This window comes from Hyaloscypha bicolor (genome assembly GCF_002865645.1).
Source record: "Hyaloscypha bicolor E unplaced genomic scaffold K444scaffold_182, whole genome shotgun sequence".
Lineage (NCBI taxonomy): Eukaryota > Fungi > Ascomycota > Leotiomycetes > Helotiales > Hyaloscyphaceae > Hyaloscypha > Hyaloscypha bicolor.
In genome coordinates, this window is record NW_020194684.1 from 4054871 (window position 1) to 4071488 (window position 16618).

General features: G+C 50.0%; 6 protein-coding genes across 6 annotated transcripts; 5 read left to right on the top strand and 1 right to left on the bottom strand.

Moving 5' to 3' along the window:
• Positions 1–557: 557 nt before the first annotated feature.
• K444DRAFT_235601 (uncharacterized protein) lies at positions 558–2366 on the top strand. Its single transcript, XM_024871269.1, has 3 exons — positions 558–1283; positions 1331–2204; positions 2253–2366. Exons 1-3 carry the CDS (start codon positions 750–752, stop codon positions 2273–2275), a joined length of 1431 nt encoding a protein of 476 aa, XP_024728537.1. The 5' UTR covers positions 558–749; the 3' UTR covers positions 2276–2366.
• Positions 2367–3180: 814 nt separating this feature from the next.
• On the top strand, positions 3181–4349 carry K444DRAFT_235682 (uncharacterized protein). Its single transcript, XM_024871272.1, has 6 exons — positions 3181–3440; positions 3497–3805; positions 3853–3881; positions 3931–4122; positions 4174–4274; positions 4331–4349. Exons 1-5 carry the CDS (start codon positions 3348–3350, stop codon positions 4244–4246), a joined length of 696 nt encoding a protein of 231 aa, XP_024728538.1. The 5' UTR covers positions 3181–3347; the 3' UTR covers positions 4247–4274; positions 4331–4349.
• K444DRAFT_235677 (uncharacterized protein) lies at positions 4127–7401 on the top strand. The gene is made up of 3 exons (XM_024871271.1): positions 4127–4274; positions 4331–4764; positions 4812–7401. Exons 2-3 carry the CDS (start codon positions 4332–4334, stop codon positions 7175–7177), a joined length of 2799 nt encoding a protein of 932 aa, XP_024728539.1. The 5' UTR covers positions 4127–4274; position 4331; the 3' UTR covers positions 7178–7401.
• K444DRAFT_235619 (uncharacterized protein) lies at positions 7402–9921 on the top strand. The gene is made up of 3 exons (XM_024871270.1): positions 7402–8080; positions 8173–9337; positions 9395–9921. The coding sequence occupies exons 1-3, from the start codon at positions 7625–7627 to the stop codon at positions 9862–9864; spliced, it is 2091 nt and encodes a 696-aa protein (XP_024728540.1). The 5' UTR covers positions 7402–7624; the 3' UTR covers positions 9865–9921.
• A 910-nt stretch (positions 9922–10831) lies between these two features.
• On the top strand, positions 10832–12978 carry K444DRAFT_620717 (cytochrome P450). Its single transcript, XM_024881768.1, has 4 exons — positions 10832–11416; positions 11474–11685; positions 11743–11995; positions 12082–12978. The coding sequence occupies exons 1-4, from the start codon at positions 10867–10869 to the stop codon at positions 12621–12623; spliced, it is 1557 nt and encodes a 518-aa protein (XP_024728541.1). The 5' UTR covers positions 10832–10866; the 3' UTR covers positions 12624–12978.
• A 330-nt stretch (positions 12979–13308) lies between these two features.
• On the bottom strand, positions 13309–15915 carry K444DRAFT_602035 (uncharacterized protein; the record flags this gene model as incomplete). Its single annotated transcript, XM_024878707.1, has 5 exons — positions 13309–13545; positions 13624–14067; positions 14122–14438; positions 14490–15383; positions 15413–15915. The coding sequence occupies 5 exons, from the start codon at positions 15913–15915 to the stop codon at positions 13436–13438; spliced, it is 2268 nt and encodes a 755-aa protein (XP_024728542.1). The 3' UTR covers positions 13309–13435.
• Between the last annotated feature and the right edge of the window lie 703 nt (positions 15916–16618).

Consider the following 16618-nt stretch of genomic DNA (forward strand, 5'->3'; position numbering starts at 1 on the left):
CCGCACGTGACGGCAGTACTACCCACCGCCTTCCCAATTGACGTTAGTTCCCAGCTCAGACCTTGTGCTTTCCGAATTTATGCGTGAAGTTGCATTGCAAACCAAGAAAGCCAACAACTTCTTCTCTTCTCCTTCTTCTCCCATCAACATCGTCGGTCTCACCTTCGCGACCGCATTGCTTCAATCTCTCTGTTATTCCTTCGTGCCCGATATTTCGACCAAGCCACAGCTTTCACCAGATCGAGATTCTATTCTTGACCTCCCTTCCATCTCCGCGCTGTCCCTTCCCGAAACAAAACAGAAACACCTGAAGAATCCTTCCGAACGGGCGCAAGAGCAGACAGCCAACACGTTTGGTCATTGAAGGACCCAAAGGTTTGAGGATAGGTCTCTACTACTGCTTTTCTCCCAGAGGAATTTCAATCAGCCAGTTCGCGTCCTCACATTCTATCCACCTTCACCATCCATCCGCCTCAACCTCTACTCCCACAAGCCTCGCAGATCTCTCTCCAGACCTGTCTCCTTGTCTTCACAACACCTACCCCGCTCCTTCGCAGACACACATTCTCTTCTCAACAATCAATCCCCGTTCAAGCACACGCTCTCTCCCTTCATCCGATCACCAACACCAGCACGTTTTCCTTCGAAGACCCCTGGTGTACATAACGATCAATCCATACTTGTTCTCGACCTCCTACTCCCCGATCACCTCTCCCATTAAGTGAAGAGATTAACCCACAGCAAGCAAGATGTCGTCGTCACCGACAGCAGCCCCAACACAATCAACAAAGCGTCCTCTCGAAGACCCTTCATCTCCATCTGCCCCAAATGACCAGCCCGAAGCCAAGCGACCGGCTCTCGATAAGATCGTCAAAGGCGACGATGCAGAGGAGCCAGTACCTGAGGGCATCGAGCCAGCCGTCGTCAGCTCCAATGGTAATACGAAGACCGATTCTACTAATGGTTCAAGAGTCGAGCCAAAGGATGGACAAGGCGATACATTGGTTCCAGATGTAGGATCACACTCGATCGAGAGCACAGCCGCTATTACAACACGAGGCCCACCGGTCGGTGGATCTACTCTGCAGCATGATGAAAGTGGATGGATTCATGTTCGTTCTGTCATTACAAGTGCTGAGGCCGCAACTGTTATTGGCAAAGGGGGAGAAAATGTTTCATTAATTCGAAAAATGTCTGGTGCGAAGTGCACGGTCAGCGATTATCAAAAGGGTGCGGTCGAGAGAATCCTCACAGTGAGTGGTGTTGTTGATGCAGTTGCCAAGGTATGTTCTCACTGGAAGTTTGTTTGACATCTTCTGACTCTGTATAGGCCTTTGGTCTCATCATCCGGACACTAAATAATGAAAATCTCGATGTCGCATCTACTGCTCAGTCAAAGACATACCCACTTCGTCTGCTCATACCTCACATCCTGATCGGTTCCATCATTGGGAAGGGCGGAATTAGGATTCGCGAGATCCAAGATGCTTCTGGTGCTCGATTGAACGCATCCGATGCATGTCTCCCGCTGTCCACTGAACGTTCCCTTGTCGTTCTCGGTGTTGCTGATGCTGTTCACATTGCAACATACTATGTTGGCAGCACTCTCTTCGAGCAACTATCGGAACGATTTGGTGGTCCCGCAGCTTCAGCCTATGCTTCTCGAAGTGGTGGTCCAGCCGGTGTTGTTCCGGGCGGTATGCAGGTTGTCCCTTACGTACCGCAACCAGCTGGCGGAAACTATGGCCATCCCGACAATCGCCGTCGCTCTGAACATAGTCATCATACCCCATCGCAAGCTTATGGCCAACCATACGCTGCTCAAGGTCAAGCCTCTCATCAACAACCTGCGGTACCAATGCATTACGGTGGCTCGCCTGCAGTTGGAGGATATGGAGGTGTCGGACCACAGCAACCGCAACAACCTCACGTCGGTGGTCCTCAATCCCATGCCGGCCCACCTGCTCAACCGATGCAAGGCATGGTTCCTGGCCAGCCATTGACCCAACAAATCTTCATTCCAAATGATATGGTCGGAGCTATCATTGGCAAGGGTGGCGCGAAGATCAATGAGATCAGACAGCTCAGCGGCAGTGTCATCAAAATCAACGAGCCTCAAGACAACAGCAATGAGCGATTAGTCACTATTACCGGAACTGCAGAGTGCAACCAAATGGCATTGTACATGCTGTACTCGAGACTGGGTAACATCTCCTTCTTCCCTTCGTCTAACATCACTAACAACTTGGTAGAAAGCGAGAAGCACCGAATTTGAAAATATAATATTCAGCCATTCTGGCACTTGCTTCGGAGTTATTTTCAGTGGCGCAGGGGTCGCAGGACTGACATTATAAAAGCTGATGGCGAGCACGAACCTCCGGTGGTACATGCTTGCCTCATATTGCATATTGCAGGTGGATGATGACTCTCAAGGACGTATTTATTTGAGAATAGATAATGATGCATTTCGTAAACCTCCGCTTTTCTCTCGGATGCAATTCAAGTGAACGCGATGAAAAGGGCCCAATGTCCAGGTGTAGATTCCCATTTTCCTATGATGTTATCATACACATCGAAGCCTCTGGAGAGCTGGTAGAAAGTGCCAAAACGACGTTCCGACATTCTCACCCGAGTGCATCGCCGTTGGGTTGTGTATACTGTATTAGTCATCCACTCACGTGCCCCCCACTCAGATTAAGCCTTTCCCGGCCACCGAAATCCTCCAACCTCATTCATCCAATCTCGAAAACTTCAACAATGATCTCATGTTGTCAAGATGTTTCGGGTATCACCTGCCAAGCCTTCCTCCATGATAGTTTGCGACGAAACTTAGGCTTTCAACTGAGCTTTGGTCGTGACGGCAGGCCCGATCTTCTTACGGTCCCTGAGGACTCGCTCAGTCAGCTTCTTCAAGTGGGAGGTACCATCGCCATCGAAAGAGAGGCAGGATAAGGAATTCCGTAAAGCTGAGAGACCGGAGTCAGGAGATGCGAGTTTATCATGGCTCATTCGACGTTCCAACCCCAGTCTCTGCAGGAGAAGTCGTTGCTCCCGTATCCGCGTCTCTAGTCCAATCGATTAGGCGCCTCTCAGCCTCGTCTGCAGATCCGTCCCCTCTTACAGCGAGCTTGATGCTGCTTTATCGTCAGGACCATGCTTCCATATTCCATTTTCTCACGAGGCATATTTTACGCAAGGCTGGCTCCAGTGAGCCCAATCCAACTTAACCTACCTGTGGCCCGATATCTTCTCTTTCAAAAACATGTCCGCTGGATCGCTAGGCACACAAAATTAGCAAAATTTTATGCCACTGAGAATCTTTCGCTGGAGCATCTCGTCCATGCAAGATGTCACGCAATGTTGTCCTCTCCGTGAATGGTCGGAATGGGCTTGACAAATCAACATTGAGACAGCAGCCGGAACAGCATTGGGACCTCGTCGTAAGTTCAGGAACCAGCAGTTTCATTCTTTAATTGCCATCTAACTGCTCGACCAGAGAGCAGCGTCCACGTCTATCCATGGAATCAATGGCACAGACGCACCAGAAGCAGTCCCAGGCGAACCTGCCGGTTTGCTCTCTATCGAACTGCTTGAATCTGAGTCCCGCCCAGAGGGTTTTGTTGTCAAAACTCTAGCCCAAGTGCCAGAAAACAGAATTCCTCAATTGACAGAAATCCTCCCTCACCGGGATGTTGTTTTTCAAGCAATCGGGGGTGATGGAGAGCCAGGCAGGAAAGGAGGCGACGGTACACCAGGGCGCGATGGCATGCCGGGGACAAATGCAAGTAAAGCGCAGGATGCTACTGTGAGTTGTCCTCGTTTGAACCTCAAGAGCTCTGCTAAGTGTTGCAGAATGGAACTGCTGGTGGAACTGGAGGACGGTAAGTCATTGTGGGTAAACCTTGACTGTGTCTCGGCTAATCTTTGCAGTGCTGGAGCGGGATCGAACGGTGCAGATGGCGGCAAGGGGGGAATGATCAATATTTGCGTAGATGAAGATAACACTCACCTGCTATTGGCCACGACCTGGGATATATCTGGGGGAAATGGAGGAGGAGCTGGAGAGCATGGAATTCCTGGCCCTGGTGGCAAAGGGGGCGAAGGTGGGCGTAGCTTTACCTGGTGAGTTGTATGCTCTTCATCTTGTACTCGTTCTAAGATGACCAAAGGGAGGAACAAAATGGCTATCAATATCGTTGTACGGAAAATTGCGCTGGACGGACAACTCAGCCTGCTTCGAACGTAAAGGCTCTTGCTAGCCGCACAGATCCACGGTAAGTGCTTTGCGTAATCTCTCACAACTATAAAAGCAACTCTAAACCTCTTCAAGAATGGCTCTGGTCAACACGATCGGTTCCCAAGTGGCAGCCGGGTCATCTCTTCAAAATGCAGTCGTTAGACTCGCACAGTATCGTGCGAACACACCACGAGATACAGCGGGTCTGTGTGAGTGCAGTGGTGGTAATGGGCATTGCACCGGTTGTGCTGCTCTTCCTGTCTATCAGATAAAGGAGCGAGTCCCCGGGCAAGAGGGAGCGGAAGGAAGGAGGGGTGATGTTCCAACCAATCCATTGTTTTCGGGCACCGACGGACGGCCTGGTGAAGCCAATATTATAGTTACATCGAAGGCCGGTAAGAAAAGGAGTTATCGATCCCGTTTTCAGCTTGAGCTCGTTGACTTCGATGTTGAGGATGAAAATGAGGACGGGATTTTTGAACCTGGAGAGCATATTTTCATTCGTCGCATCCGCGTCAAGAACACAGGCAAGTCCGCTAATCAGTTACCAAAGACTCAGACTAACCTCATCCAGGAGGAATGCCTTCTCCCAAGAAAGAAACAAGGTTGGAAATCGATCCTTCTGAGTGTCTCCAACCAATCAACACCCACGAAAGCCAAGCTTTCGTACCCCAAGTGCTTCCTGGTCAAATAATTACTCTCACGGGATCTATCAAAGTCCTGATTCGAGAACCTGACATGCCAATCCTTGGAGGAGAGCCCTACAGGGAATCTACACTCATTAAGTTGAAAGCAATAATGCCGGGACTCAATCGTCGTTTGGATTATTTCGGCTACCAAAAGAGCATCGATATCGAGTACCCCTTGGAACTTCAGGAGATTGACTATCTGGACTCGGTGGCTCAAGGATCGGAGCACAGGATAACGATGAAGGTCCACAACAAGAGCAATAAGCCATTCGGAGGTGAAGCTGAATCTCCTCGGCTCCTCCAAGTAAAAATATGGATTCCCTCCGAGACCGGCTCTTTGCTTCTATCGAATGACAAATGGGGACCCAAAACGGCCATAAACCCTGGGGCCATAGAAGGCAACGCCAGCGTGAAGTTAACGCAAGTATCAAAGATATCCCACCTTGCAAAAGATCACACCTACGCAGAAATTCGTATTGGACTTCATATAACTCCCCCAGGTCACGTACCTTCAAATAGGAAGAAGACTCCAAATAGGGATGCTGTGCAAACTTTTGATTTGAGGATCCAAGTTTCATCTGCTCATGTTTACAATGACGAGGCAGCAGTCCTAGTCGTCACAAACGCACGAACTCCATCGGACCAATTTGAGGCTATTGGGAACTTCATTCGCAACGATCTTAATCTGAAAATGGATGTCTGGAATGTTAGTCTCTACGGGGGATTGGTTCGACAACCCCAAGACAACGAGGAAGACGAAGAGATTCCGAACGAGATTCTGAATGAATATCGTGGCAAGACGATCATTTTCCTCGGCAATCAATTCGAGCACTTCGGCGTAAAGGCGCAGACCATTCTCGACCTCTGTGAAAGCCGGGTCATTGCAAACGAATGCTTTGCAGGCACATCGTGTCTCTTACTCGGTCCTACTGCTGAGAAGCAACAACGTGATACATGGTTGAAAGATGCCGTCTTTCCCATCACTCACAGAGTTTCTGGGCTCGAGAGAATGGTTGCGGAATCTTCGACCTTTGACAATACCGCCACATTCATCACCTCAATCTGTGAGCAGAAGACCGCTGGTACTTCAGTATCACGAGCCTACATATTAGAGAATAATCCCAAATGGTATCACGGTAGCGCCAGGATAGCCGTGAAGCTTCGGGCAAAACAAACCCGAAGACATCTCAGGTCGAAGCTTCCACAAGAAAGGTTTTGGGTCTGTCCCATCTTACCGCGGACCGAAGGGGCCAGACCTCACAATGGATATGTCGCAGTTTGGCATGGCTTACCCTCCAGGGGCAACATATTCGCTGCTGAGTCGAAACCTCTGGTGAAGGAGCGTCGAAAACAAACCAGGTTACATAATTTCGACTCCTTCAACATTGTTTCTGCGCTGCCCCCTTTGCTACGAATCCAACTCCTCTGCTCTTCTGACCGAAATCAAGAAGACATTGATGAAAGTCTCAAGGACAAAGATGAAGGCACGCCTTCCGTAGACTCGGACGATCCTGCTAGCTACTCTCATGAGACACTAAATGAAGTGCAATACTCACTGGAGGAAGACGTCTGCAACGAGATCAAGAACTATCTCACTGAAGCACCTTTGATAAATAACATCGCAATTGGATCCGAGACCTCTGGTGTTCAATTCAGGGTACACTTTCCTTGCTTGGAAACCATTATGCGGCAAGTCCAAGCTGGTGAGGGTACCGCCGTGCGTGCTCTCGAGGTTCTCAAAACCGCCATAGCAGCAACAAATCCCCAGAAGAAAAGACAAGTTGCGAGAGAATTCACAATTCCCTTCGGTCAACGACGAGCACAGTTGAAGTCGTATCTCATGAAGCGAGTCGAAACGCTTCTCCGAGACAAAGGATATGGGCCAGATCGCTTGAAGGCATTCCGCGCATCTATCATGCACTCTCGGCTCAGCAGTGCTCAACGCAATACTGCGAGGAGAATTGAAGCACGGAATGTTGAATTTACGGGAGTCTACACTGAAGAGTATCGGAAAGGTCGGAAGACTACCCAGGACCTTGTTCCAAAGACTGTGATCTGTACTGCGGCTGAATGGGATGCTCGCTATCAAGAAATTGAGAAGGCGCAACACAAATTAAAGAGGAGCCTTACAAGAGCTTTTGAGAAGAGGGCTAGAATGAGCACGCTGAAATTTGATTCTTCTAAGTTGGCAGGAAGTTCTAAGACAGAGCTTGTGAATAAGGCTGGGCCTTCTAGCTCATCGAAAAGATGAGCAAATGGACTTTTTTTCGTTTGCAGTTGGCACCACCATACCCAACACGAGTACGGATTCATTTGTAATCAGAATGTCCAAAAAGATTGCATGAAGAATGACTCCGATCCAAAATCGAAGATCCGACACTCCCACCAGTCAGTCAGTTTGCGCTCCACTGCTGCTTTACAAGAACCCCGCGAAAGTCTGCCCAGGCAACCAAGGCGAATGCGCCACTACGCCCGACTCACGTCATGATACGTCTAAGGAATGAGGCTTCTCCTTCATGAGATCAGGACCATGCAGTTCTGCCCAACGTGGCAGAGTTTACTGGACAGCGGATTACCAGCCACTAAGACGCCCTTGCTTTTTCTTATCACGACTTCCCCTCACTGCATCAATGGGTTTCACGTCACTCCGCACACCAAGGACTCTTCATTTTATGGCTTCATCTTCATACTTTCATAGATGGATGCCACAGAAGAAGAAGTCAAATCTGTGCTTACAGAAGCCTTAAATGGCTATCTGAAAATCATATTACTGGAGCAGACATTGCATGAAACCTCGCAGCCTCGTCAAGGAAAGGGTATAGAGACTGAGATTGATATTGCGCGCGTCCAGTATTTTCAATCGCGGACTCATGTCACGGAGACTTGCTTGCAGTTTTCTGGCAGAATAGCTTCAAATGTGAGAGCATGGGCTGCTGGTGAGCCGGAAAAGGTAGAGAGGAAGGTCGCGATGGAGAGCCTCCTCGATGCGATATCTCCCTCGGTACATCACTTTCTTCTACCAGCTAAGGAGGACGACGAGTCGTTCTTAAATCCGTTCACAGGGCAGTGGATACAGCCCACCAATTCTTCCCGATCAGCGGGTCCTTCGAACTGGCATGGGTCAGCTGCTCAAAACGACTTTGATTATCTCAAGGTAAGGCAACTCAGACCAACGAGGAAGCTTTTTTTTATTTTATTTTATTTTTATTTATTTATTTTTATTATTTTTATTAATAGACTTCACAGGTAGAAACCAATACGCCGCTGCCATCGAAGGGGAAGGAAAAGGAGGGTACGAAAAAAGCCCCTCCTGATGAAGTTGAAAATCTCATCGATTTCTCCACTCTGGACGTCGCCGAGTCTTTCAATCCACCGCAATTCCCCGATTTTTTCGGCTTGGTCCATGGCACTTCTACTGCAACGCCTTACATAGCTACTTGGCGAGACAATACACAACCGACCAGCAACCCTTTCTCAGATCAATATCAATCATATGAATCCTCAGGCCCCGACACGCCACGAACATTGACACCCCCAACCCTCCACTCTCAGTGTAACTCACGGCCCCACACTCCCACTACCAATACAATCTCATTCGAAGAAGACGTAGCCGCCGTCCAGAAACGTCAATCCGAGTGGGCTCAAGATGACTACAACCAAGAGTTGCTCCCAGTCGACACCACATTAACAAGACAGTTCGACCTCGACTTCCCACCTGTTGATAGCTCATTAATTAGCCAATTCGAAATTGACTACCCACCAATCGACACTTCCTTCTCCCTCGACTTCCTCACCGCGCAAAACCTTCAAGCAGAATACGATACCGAGCTGCAAGTCCAAGAATCCTATGCACGGCAAGTCCAACATTTGGAAAAACAACAATCGCCAAATTTCGACCAAGACCTTGCAGAAGCGAGGCGTCTGCAGTCGGAATGGGAAGCCCAGGATGCGAGCACGCAGCAGGACTGGAAATATTGGCAGGCGAAAGCACAGCAAGAGGATCAGCAGATGGCTGCCCAGGTGGAGTTTGCCAGGGGCGTAGCGAGATTGGATGAGGAGATGGCAGAGGACATTGAAAGAGACAAAGCTGCTGCACTTGCCGCCCAAGCGCAATGGGAGGCAGCTGCGATGGAATTGGAAGCACAAGTGAAGAGGGCAGTTGAGGAGGCGGAGAGGAGGGAGGCTGAGGACAGGAGACGGGAGGCTGAAGAGGAAGCGGCTCGGCGGGCGGAAGAGGAGAGGAGGGAGGCGGAGGACAGGAGACGGGAGGCTGAAGAAGAAGCGGCTCGGCGGGCGGAGGAGGAGAGGAGGGCGAGGGTGGCTGAGTGTGTTTCGTGTACGGAAGAGGGAGAGAAGAGTGACATGTGTATGCTGAATTGTGAGCATGGGTATTGTAGAGGTTGTGTTGCTGGTTCGTATCTCCCCTTTATTCATTTCCATGTTCGCATGTTAACAGCCTCAATTACAGAAGCCATCAAATCCGCCCTCAAATCCCGCGCCCCCTTCAAATGCTGCAATGCCACGCCTCCTATGCCCCTTCTATCCCGCTTCCTGCCCGCCCCTCTCCTCGCCTCTTACAACAACCTACTCCTCGAGCTCTCAACCCCCAACCCAAAATACTGTTCCAACGCCCACTGCTCGCTCTTCCTGCCACCATCCTCCATCATTGGACCTCTAGCCACCTGCTCCTCCTGCCGTACTCGAACGTGCGCTTTATGTTCAGGGGCTGAACACGCAGGGGTCTGTCAGCAGGATGTTGCAGGGCAGAAAGTACTCGCACTGGCTGGCAGGAAAGGTTGGAAGATCTGCCCGAATTGCAAATCTGTGCTAGAGAGGACGGAGGGGTGTTTGCATATGACGTGTCGCTGTGGAGCGCAGTGGTGTTATAGCTGTCTTGCGAATTGGGGGAGTTGTCAGAGTACATGTCCTCGGCGGTAGGGGAGATAACTTGTAGGGAATGCAAATGGTTGGAGTAAATGACATAGCAGCTACTAACTGCATGCGAATCACTCAAGCACAAGTTGCCGCCAATTGTATGTAGTATTACAGATTTCACGGTGCAATTGAAAGAGCTTGAGATCGTACAGTCTTGTCCTCGAGCCTCGAGGAACTTTCTCTTCTGATGTCAACAACCTCGAAACCATGCCGATTGGGCATCTCTCTCAGCTCATCCGTGAACTTGACATAGTCTTTTCTCACATTTCCATTCCACAGCGCTGTCTTCGAAAAACAGTTTTCCAGACTACAGCCCGAATCAGTCATCGTTCCGTAGCCCCTTTTTCGCAGCCACTTGAAAGCAGGCGTGGTTATTAGTCAGCAAGGAGCCCTGTACTGGTGGTACATATTCCTTGAGGCACACCTCACCAATTCTTCATCATCTCCCCCCATACCTTTTCGCTTAGCTAGTGCTGATGGGCTGATGGGCTGACGAAATACGCGGTCGATTGATTTTGCCTGGAGGAGAGGTAGGGATAAGAGGGCTTGATTTCTGAGAAGCTACGCCTCGCGGCCGCTTTCGCTTAAAACCAAGCTAAGCCCTCACAGCGGCTATATTCAACCAACCACAATTCACACGGAGACTTCTCAGAGAAGTGATTGGCTAATAAGAATAGACCCTTGCGAATCCTCGGCACCCTGCCGGTACTTTACAGTACGAAAGGGGGTCTCAGCAAATCAAGGTCACCCCCCCAGTTCTGCCATCGCTTAATACAGGAATTTACGGGGCGAAATTGACGAAGCTCGATAATTAATTGGCTGGAAATCTCACCGCCTTACGCGGGGTGACCTTGATATATTGAGACCCCCTTGCGTACCAGGATGTCACAGCGGCCGCGTTGTGTAACCTGACACGATGCCACCACGATTTCACGTCAACTTCACTCTTCCGTTGTTCAGCACCTCTCTTCTACCGCAAGGTTTCTTTTCGGTGCGAATTTAAACATGCTTTCAATACAGTCTTCGTCTCTCCTCCAGGCAGCCGGCTTCGTTGGGATAACATACTGCATCGTCTTGGTTATCAGGCGTGTGTACTTCAGCCCAATCTCACACTTCCCAGGTCCAAAACTCGCCATTGCCACCTTCTGGTATCAATTCTACTACGACGTGGTCCTCGGCGGCCAATATATCTGGAAGGTTCGAGATCTGCACAAGAAGTATGGACCAATAGTACGGATCAATCCCTATGAACTTCACGTGGACGATCCGGACTTCCTGGAAGATATATTCGTCGGACCGGGGACTCACAAGAGAGATAAGTGGGATTGGAGTACCAAAGGCATTGGGGTTCCTAGCGCAACTTTCACGACTAACCCCCATGATCTGCATCGTGTGAGGCGGACAGCTTTGAACCCGTTCTTTTCTAAGATGTCGGTCAGGAACTTGCAGCCGCTCATGGATGCCAAATTGGACCTCTTCATTGAGAGATTCGAAGAATTTCAGAAGACGGGAGAGGTCATGACTATTAACATTGCCTTTGCCGCCCTGGCCAATGGTACGCATGAAGCGCGTCGAACTATGTTCGGGAGGATGCTGACAACATGCTTGGTAGACGTCGCCTCTGAGTTCGCGTTTGGGACATCCCATGATAGGATTCGGCATCCAAACTTCGACCCTTCGTTCCACGATAATTGCATTGCCGGTCTTGACCTCAATCACTTGATGTTGCAATTCCCTATCATTATGAAGATCCTTCAAGCATTACCTGACAGCATCGCAAATCGCACCAACCCTGCCTATGCCATGTTCCTTGCCGAGAAAAAGGTTTGTTTAATCCTTTGCCATCGCTAGACGACTCCTCTAATTATTTATTCTATAAAGGACATGGCCTCACAGGCTGTAAGAGCTATGTATTCGCCAAAGCTAAGCAATACACAGTATCGAACAATCTTTCATGAAATTCTAAACAGCAAATTGCCTCCCGAAGAGAAGGCCATAGCTCGTCTTGGAGATGAGGCAAACGTAACTGTCGCTGCTGGCACACTTACCACTTCTTGGACTCTCTCGATTGCACTTTACTACCTCCTCACCATGCCGGAAGTTCTCCAGAAGCTCAAAACAGAGCTTGACAAGGGTGCGTCTTCCTTCCCCGAGTCACAACCCGCCTTCCCAAGATATCATATCCCTCCTGAAAGTAGCTGACTCCTGACTTTACCATAGCAATTCCGAATATCTCTTCTCCACCCTCCCTAGCACTCCTCGAGAGCCTCCCTTATCTAGGAGCCTGCATCCAAGAGTCCATCCGCCTCGGCTACGGCGCCTCCGGCCGCTTGTCAGTCATCGCGCAAGACGAGGCCATCGCTCTCAAGTCTTCTACCCACGGTTCCGAATACTCCATCCCGCCCGGAACGCCCATCAGCATGACAGTCATGCATCTCCACCACGACGAGCGCGTCTTCCCCTCCTCTAGGGCCTTCCGCCCCGAACGCTGGCTCGAGAACCCCCGTCTCGATAAGTATCTCTATTCCTTCGGCAAGGGAACCAGGCAGTGCGTGGGGATCAACCTGGCGTATGCGGAGCTGACGTTAACTCTGGCGAGGATTTTTCGGCGCTATGGAAGCGTGGGTGTTAGACATGCGGGGGATGTGGGAGTGTTGGAGCTGTGGGAGACGGATGAGAGGGATGTGGAGTGCGTGGCGGATATGTTTGTGCCGAAGGTGTGGAAGGGTAGTAAGGGTGTGAGGGTGAAGGTTGTGGATTGAGCGAGCGGTAGCAAGCCGTAAAAAAGGGGATCTATTCTTGGTATCCATTTACTGTCCTCATAGATTAGACCTTAGACCTCATTACTCTCCTCCACTGTGGCGTTCCTCCTTCATTTCCTTGTTCCAAAGTGCCATTCAATTAAAGAGCTGGACCTTTGGCGGGATGCTACCTGCAAAAAACCCTTGCTTGTCCCCTCGGAGCGATTCAGCCCACCCCTCGCCCCTTTTCCCCCTTGCTTAAACTCTCCAACACACCGACATTGGAACTGAGAAAATGTTAGAGAGGAGCCAATCCATAGCTCTCGTGAGCCGTGAGTCGTGAGTTATGAGCCATGAGCCGTGAATCATTATGATGTTTTGTTGTAGAATCGTCTACAAGCTCAATGCTCGTAAAGTCTTCCTCGATCTTTGAGCTACTGTCGAATACCGTACTCGGACGTAAAGTCTGAAGAGTGAATCATACTCTCCAAGGTTTTGTTGTACATCGACTCAATGTCATAGAGCGTTCTGGTATATTAAGATTGTGTTGAAGTCGAGAGTGAATGTCGAACTTAGTGGGTTGTTGCATGTTCACTTCTCGTCCCAAATCGGCCTGTGAAATTTGAGATGAAAATCAGTTACTTTCATGTAATCCCCTGGCCTTGAAGTGAATTATTTCTTAGAGCTTTTGCTCTATGTCGCTTCAATGTACTGGCGTATTCTGGTACATTTGAATGTCTGCTCCGACAAGGTGTGCGTTTAGGTCCCGTAGCCTTGACCTTCCTTCCTGCTCCCTATGGCCATCCAGGAGATTCTCGGAAGCATTTTGTGATTCACGGAGGAGAGTGATTGGAGTGGGTGGGTGAGAGGTCGAGGCCCAAGCCTGAATCACTCGAGAACAGTGGTTCTTTCGTTCGAAATTCTTTCCAAAACTCGTGGCAGTCTACTGACCGTCAGCTTTCAATTCCCTTCGCCGAATTCCAAAGAGTACGCGACTGAAAAGAGAGAGGGCACAACATACCACTCGGCTCATGAAACTCGACAATCAACCCCTTAACCCCCTCCGCCCCCAATCCCGTCGACCTCTCCTGAATCCTTGCAAACGCGCTAGCACTACTCTCAATCGTCGCAATCGTCGAAATACTCCCCTGCGTACTCCTCCTACTCAAACTCCTGCTCCCGGACAACGTTCTCCCACTCTGGCTCTCCAGCGTCAAACTCTTGCACTTCTTACTTGGCTCTTTCGGCTCTTTAAACAGATCAACAGGCCATTCCACGAATCCCGGTTTCTGGTCGGCGGTATGCCGGAAATAGAGGATATATCGGGTGCGCAAGAAGGGCTCAAGCAGGACGCGGATGGTGCCGAGCCGGCACTGGATTTCTTTTTCGGTGGATTTGATGTATTGGATGTCGAAGCTGGCTTTTATTTCTTTGTTTAGGAGGAGGGATTGGAATTCGATGTAATCTAACAGTCGCAAGGTAAGTTTCTTATTTCTATCCAAGGGGGGAGGGTACATACCTTTGGGGTTGTGGAATTTGTAAATAGGCGGGACCTGCAGCCGCAATACTTTCTCTCCATGACTTTCCGACATTGTTGTGATTTTGAGACTGTGTGAGCCCTTAAATTGCACACGCATTTTGTGCGATTTGTCCACGTGTCCGTTATCTAGGAATGGCTTCATTGAGGTCTCGATAGTGGCGGGCGTGTTTAATTCGATAGAATGTCGGATCTTGATAAGTCCGTTCTGGCCGATGGACGAGATTGATTTCACTTCGCCATCGTCGAATCTTGCCACTGATTGGATGACGGCGTTGACGACATGGTCTCCATAAGATCTGCGTTCACAAGTTAGTACAGTTAATGATCTGTGGTTATGTGGTACTTACAAATGAACTGGAAAATCATGATCCAAAAGTACAGATTCAGAGCCTGAATGAGAGGAGGTTGAAAGACTTCTGCTGTTCCGCCTTTGTCGCAGCATGGGAGAAGGTGGAGATAGGCCACGGCTGGCGCCCCAACTACTAGATGCATCGAATGGGGAGGCAGTTGGCGAGAGTGGCGAGGAGGTTGCCGTCCTTCGCGGCGGTTTCAGGATGTCAATCGGTTGCGTTGTCGATCCACCAGCATTGAAATCACTTCGACGAGGTGGATGTAGAATCTCACGCTCAATCCGTTCTTCCAATTTGTTCCAATCCTCAAGCTCCTGCCGCAAAGCTCCCTCTGGGTCGGCTTTCACGAGAGGGAGGCCATCTTGCGAAGGCCCAGTAAGCCCCAGAACCCCCACTGCATCGCTGATCTGACCACGCATGTCTCGTAGCCTCTGCAACAATGAGACGACAGCTGGGTTTGGGTCATCACTTGGTCCGAATTCTTGAATTGTCTCCAGGGTGTCGACACGCTTGACCCTCATTGATAGGTTGTCCAGCCGTTGCGAAATAAGCCCGCGAACTTCATCTCGATCAAATCGACCACCGTCTTGACTCATCGGAGCTGCTCGCGTGACCGAGGCATATTCGGCTTCCTTCTCCTGCTCGTTTTGACCATTAGTTTGCCAGGGTAGAGCGATTTGGTGAGGTGGAACTTCTATTACTGCAAGGGGTCTCGGTGGGCGAAGAGCTTGCTCAAATTGACGTAGCATAGGATAATCGATCTCTTTTGCCTGTCTTCCGAGCTCAAGAGGGTAAGTGACTCTTTTAAGATTGAGCGAGACCAGGGATACTAGATCCAGATGGGATGAGACAAGCTTGAGGTTGGAGGAAACCAAGTCTGCATGGGAATCTCTGTCACTCGATTAGAAATCTAGTTGCACAACATAGAAGAGGTCTTGTACCGTAGTTCGCTGACCAATCCGTGTGTGGCCATTTGTATATCGAATGCTGCAAGGTGGAGGAACAGCATCAGCTTCTCTCGAAGCCTTTGAACCTCGTCCTGTTCGGTTGGCCATTTTACCGTTTCATACAGAGTGAGAACCTGTGTTTTCGTGAATTCTACTCTCTGCAGCCAGTTGGATCGTCGCGGCCGAATGGCTTTTGTTTGGGGATTGGCGTTCTGGATCAGGAGCATATGCCTTCGGATAAACACCGTACACTGTTCTCGAAGTTGCTGGTGGGACTGTGCCAGACGGTCATCTTGAGGAAGCGCGGATTTCCGCTTCTCCCACTCAGACAAGCGACTGACGACATGGATGAACTCATCGAAAAACTGTGTAGCCTCGAACTTGGCGTTCAAAGGGCCGTCAGACACAGCGTCATAGACCGCCCAAATAACCTTCAGACCTGCGATGATATCACCAACGGACCACCCAAACGACATCGCGGAGTAGAAGGAGAAAAATATTAGGAAGGAAGGCCGTCAGCGTGCATGGGAGAGGTTTGTTCTTGGGAGGGGGACTAGCGCCGACGAGGGCTGGGGCAGGACCCGCGAACCGTCCGCGCAGGGCCTTGTGAACGTTTGCAGCACCCGCATCATACGGATATCAGGTTATTGGACGTTCAAAAAACCGAGGTCACACAGAACAGGCAGCAGGATTGGCTTGGGGCTTCGTTGAGCTCCCTGGACCCTGGTATCCCTTGCTATTGCGGCTACAGCCTTAATCCAACTGTTCCAACGCAAGCCCAGTCCGCCAGTTGGACTGATTCCGGTCTGGCGGGAGCGTTCCAAGAGCTGCGCCCCGCCTAAGTCCTGGCCAAGAGGCCGGTGTGAGGGCACGGGATGGTAATTATTGGCGCTTGTATCGGATGTCTGCACAGTGCACAGAACAAAGCTCGAATCGCGATACCTTGATACGGCGCGTGAAGTGAAGTGTCGTCAAATTTGAAGCGACTCGACCCCTGAGAATGCGGCACGTTTTCCTCGCTTATCCCAAATAAGGCTAGTGGGGGAAGAGCCTAAATATAACTTCAAATAAGTAAATTAGGTAATCCAGGCCAAGAGAACGTCAAATTCCAAAAAACACGAGATGATTTCTAGCAAGTGTGGACGCTCATCCTATTCAAGCATGGTTTTCCCTACAAGT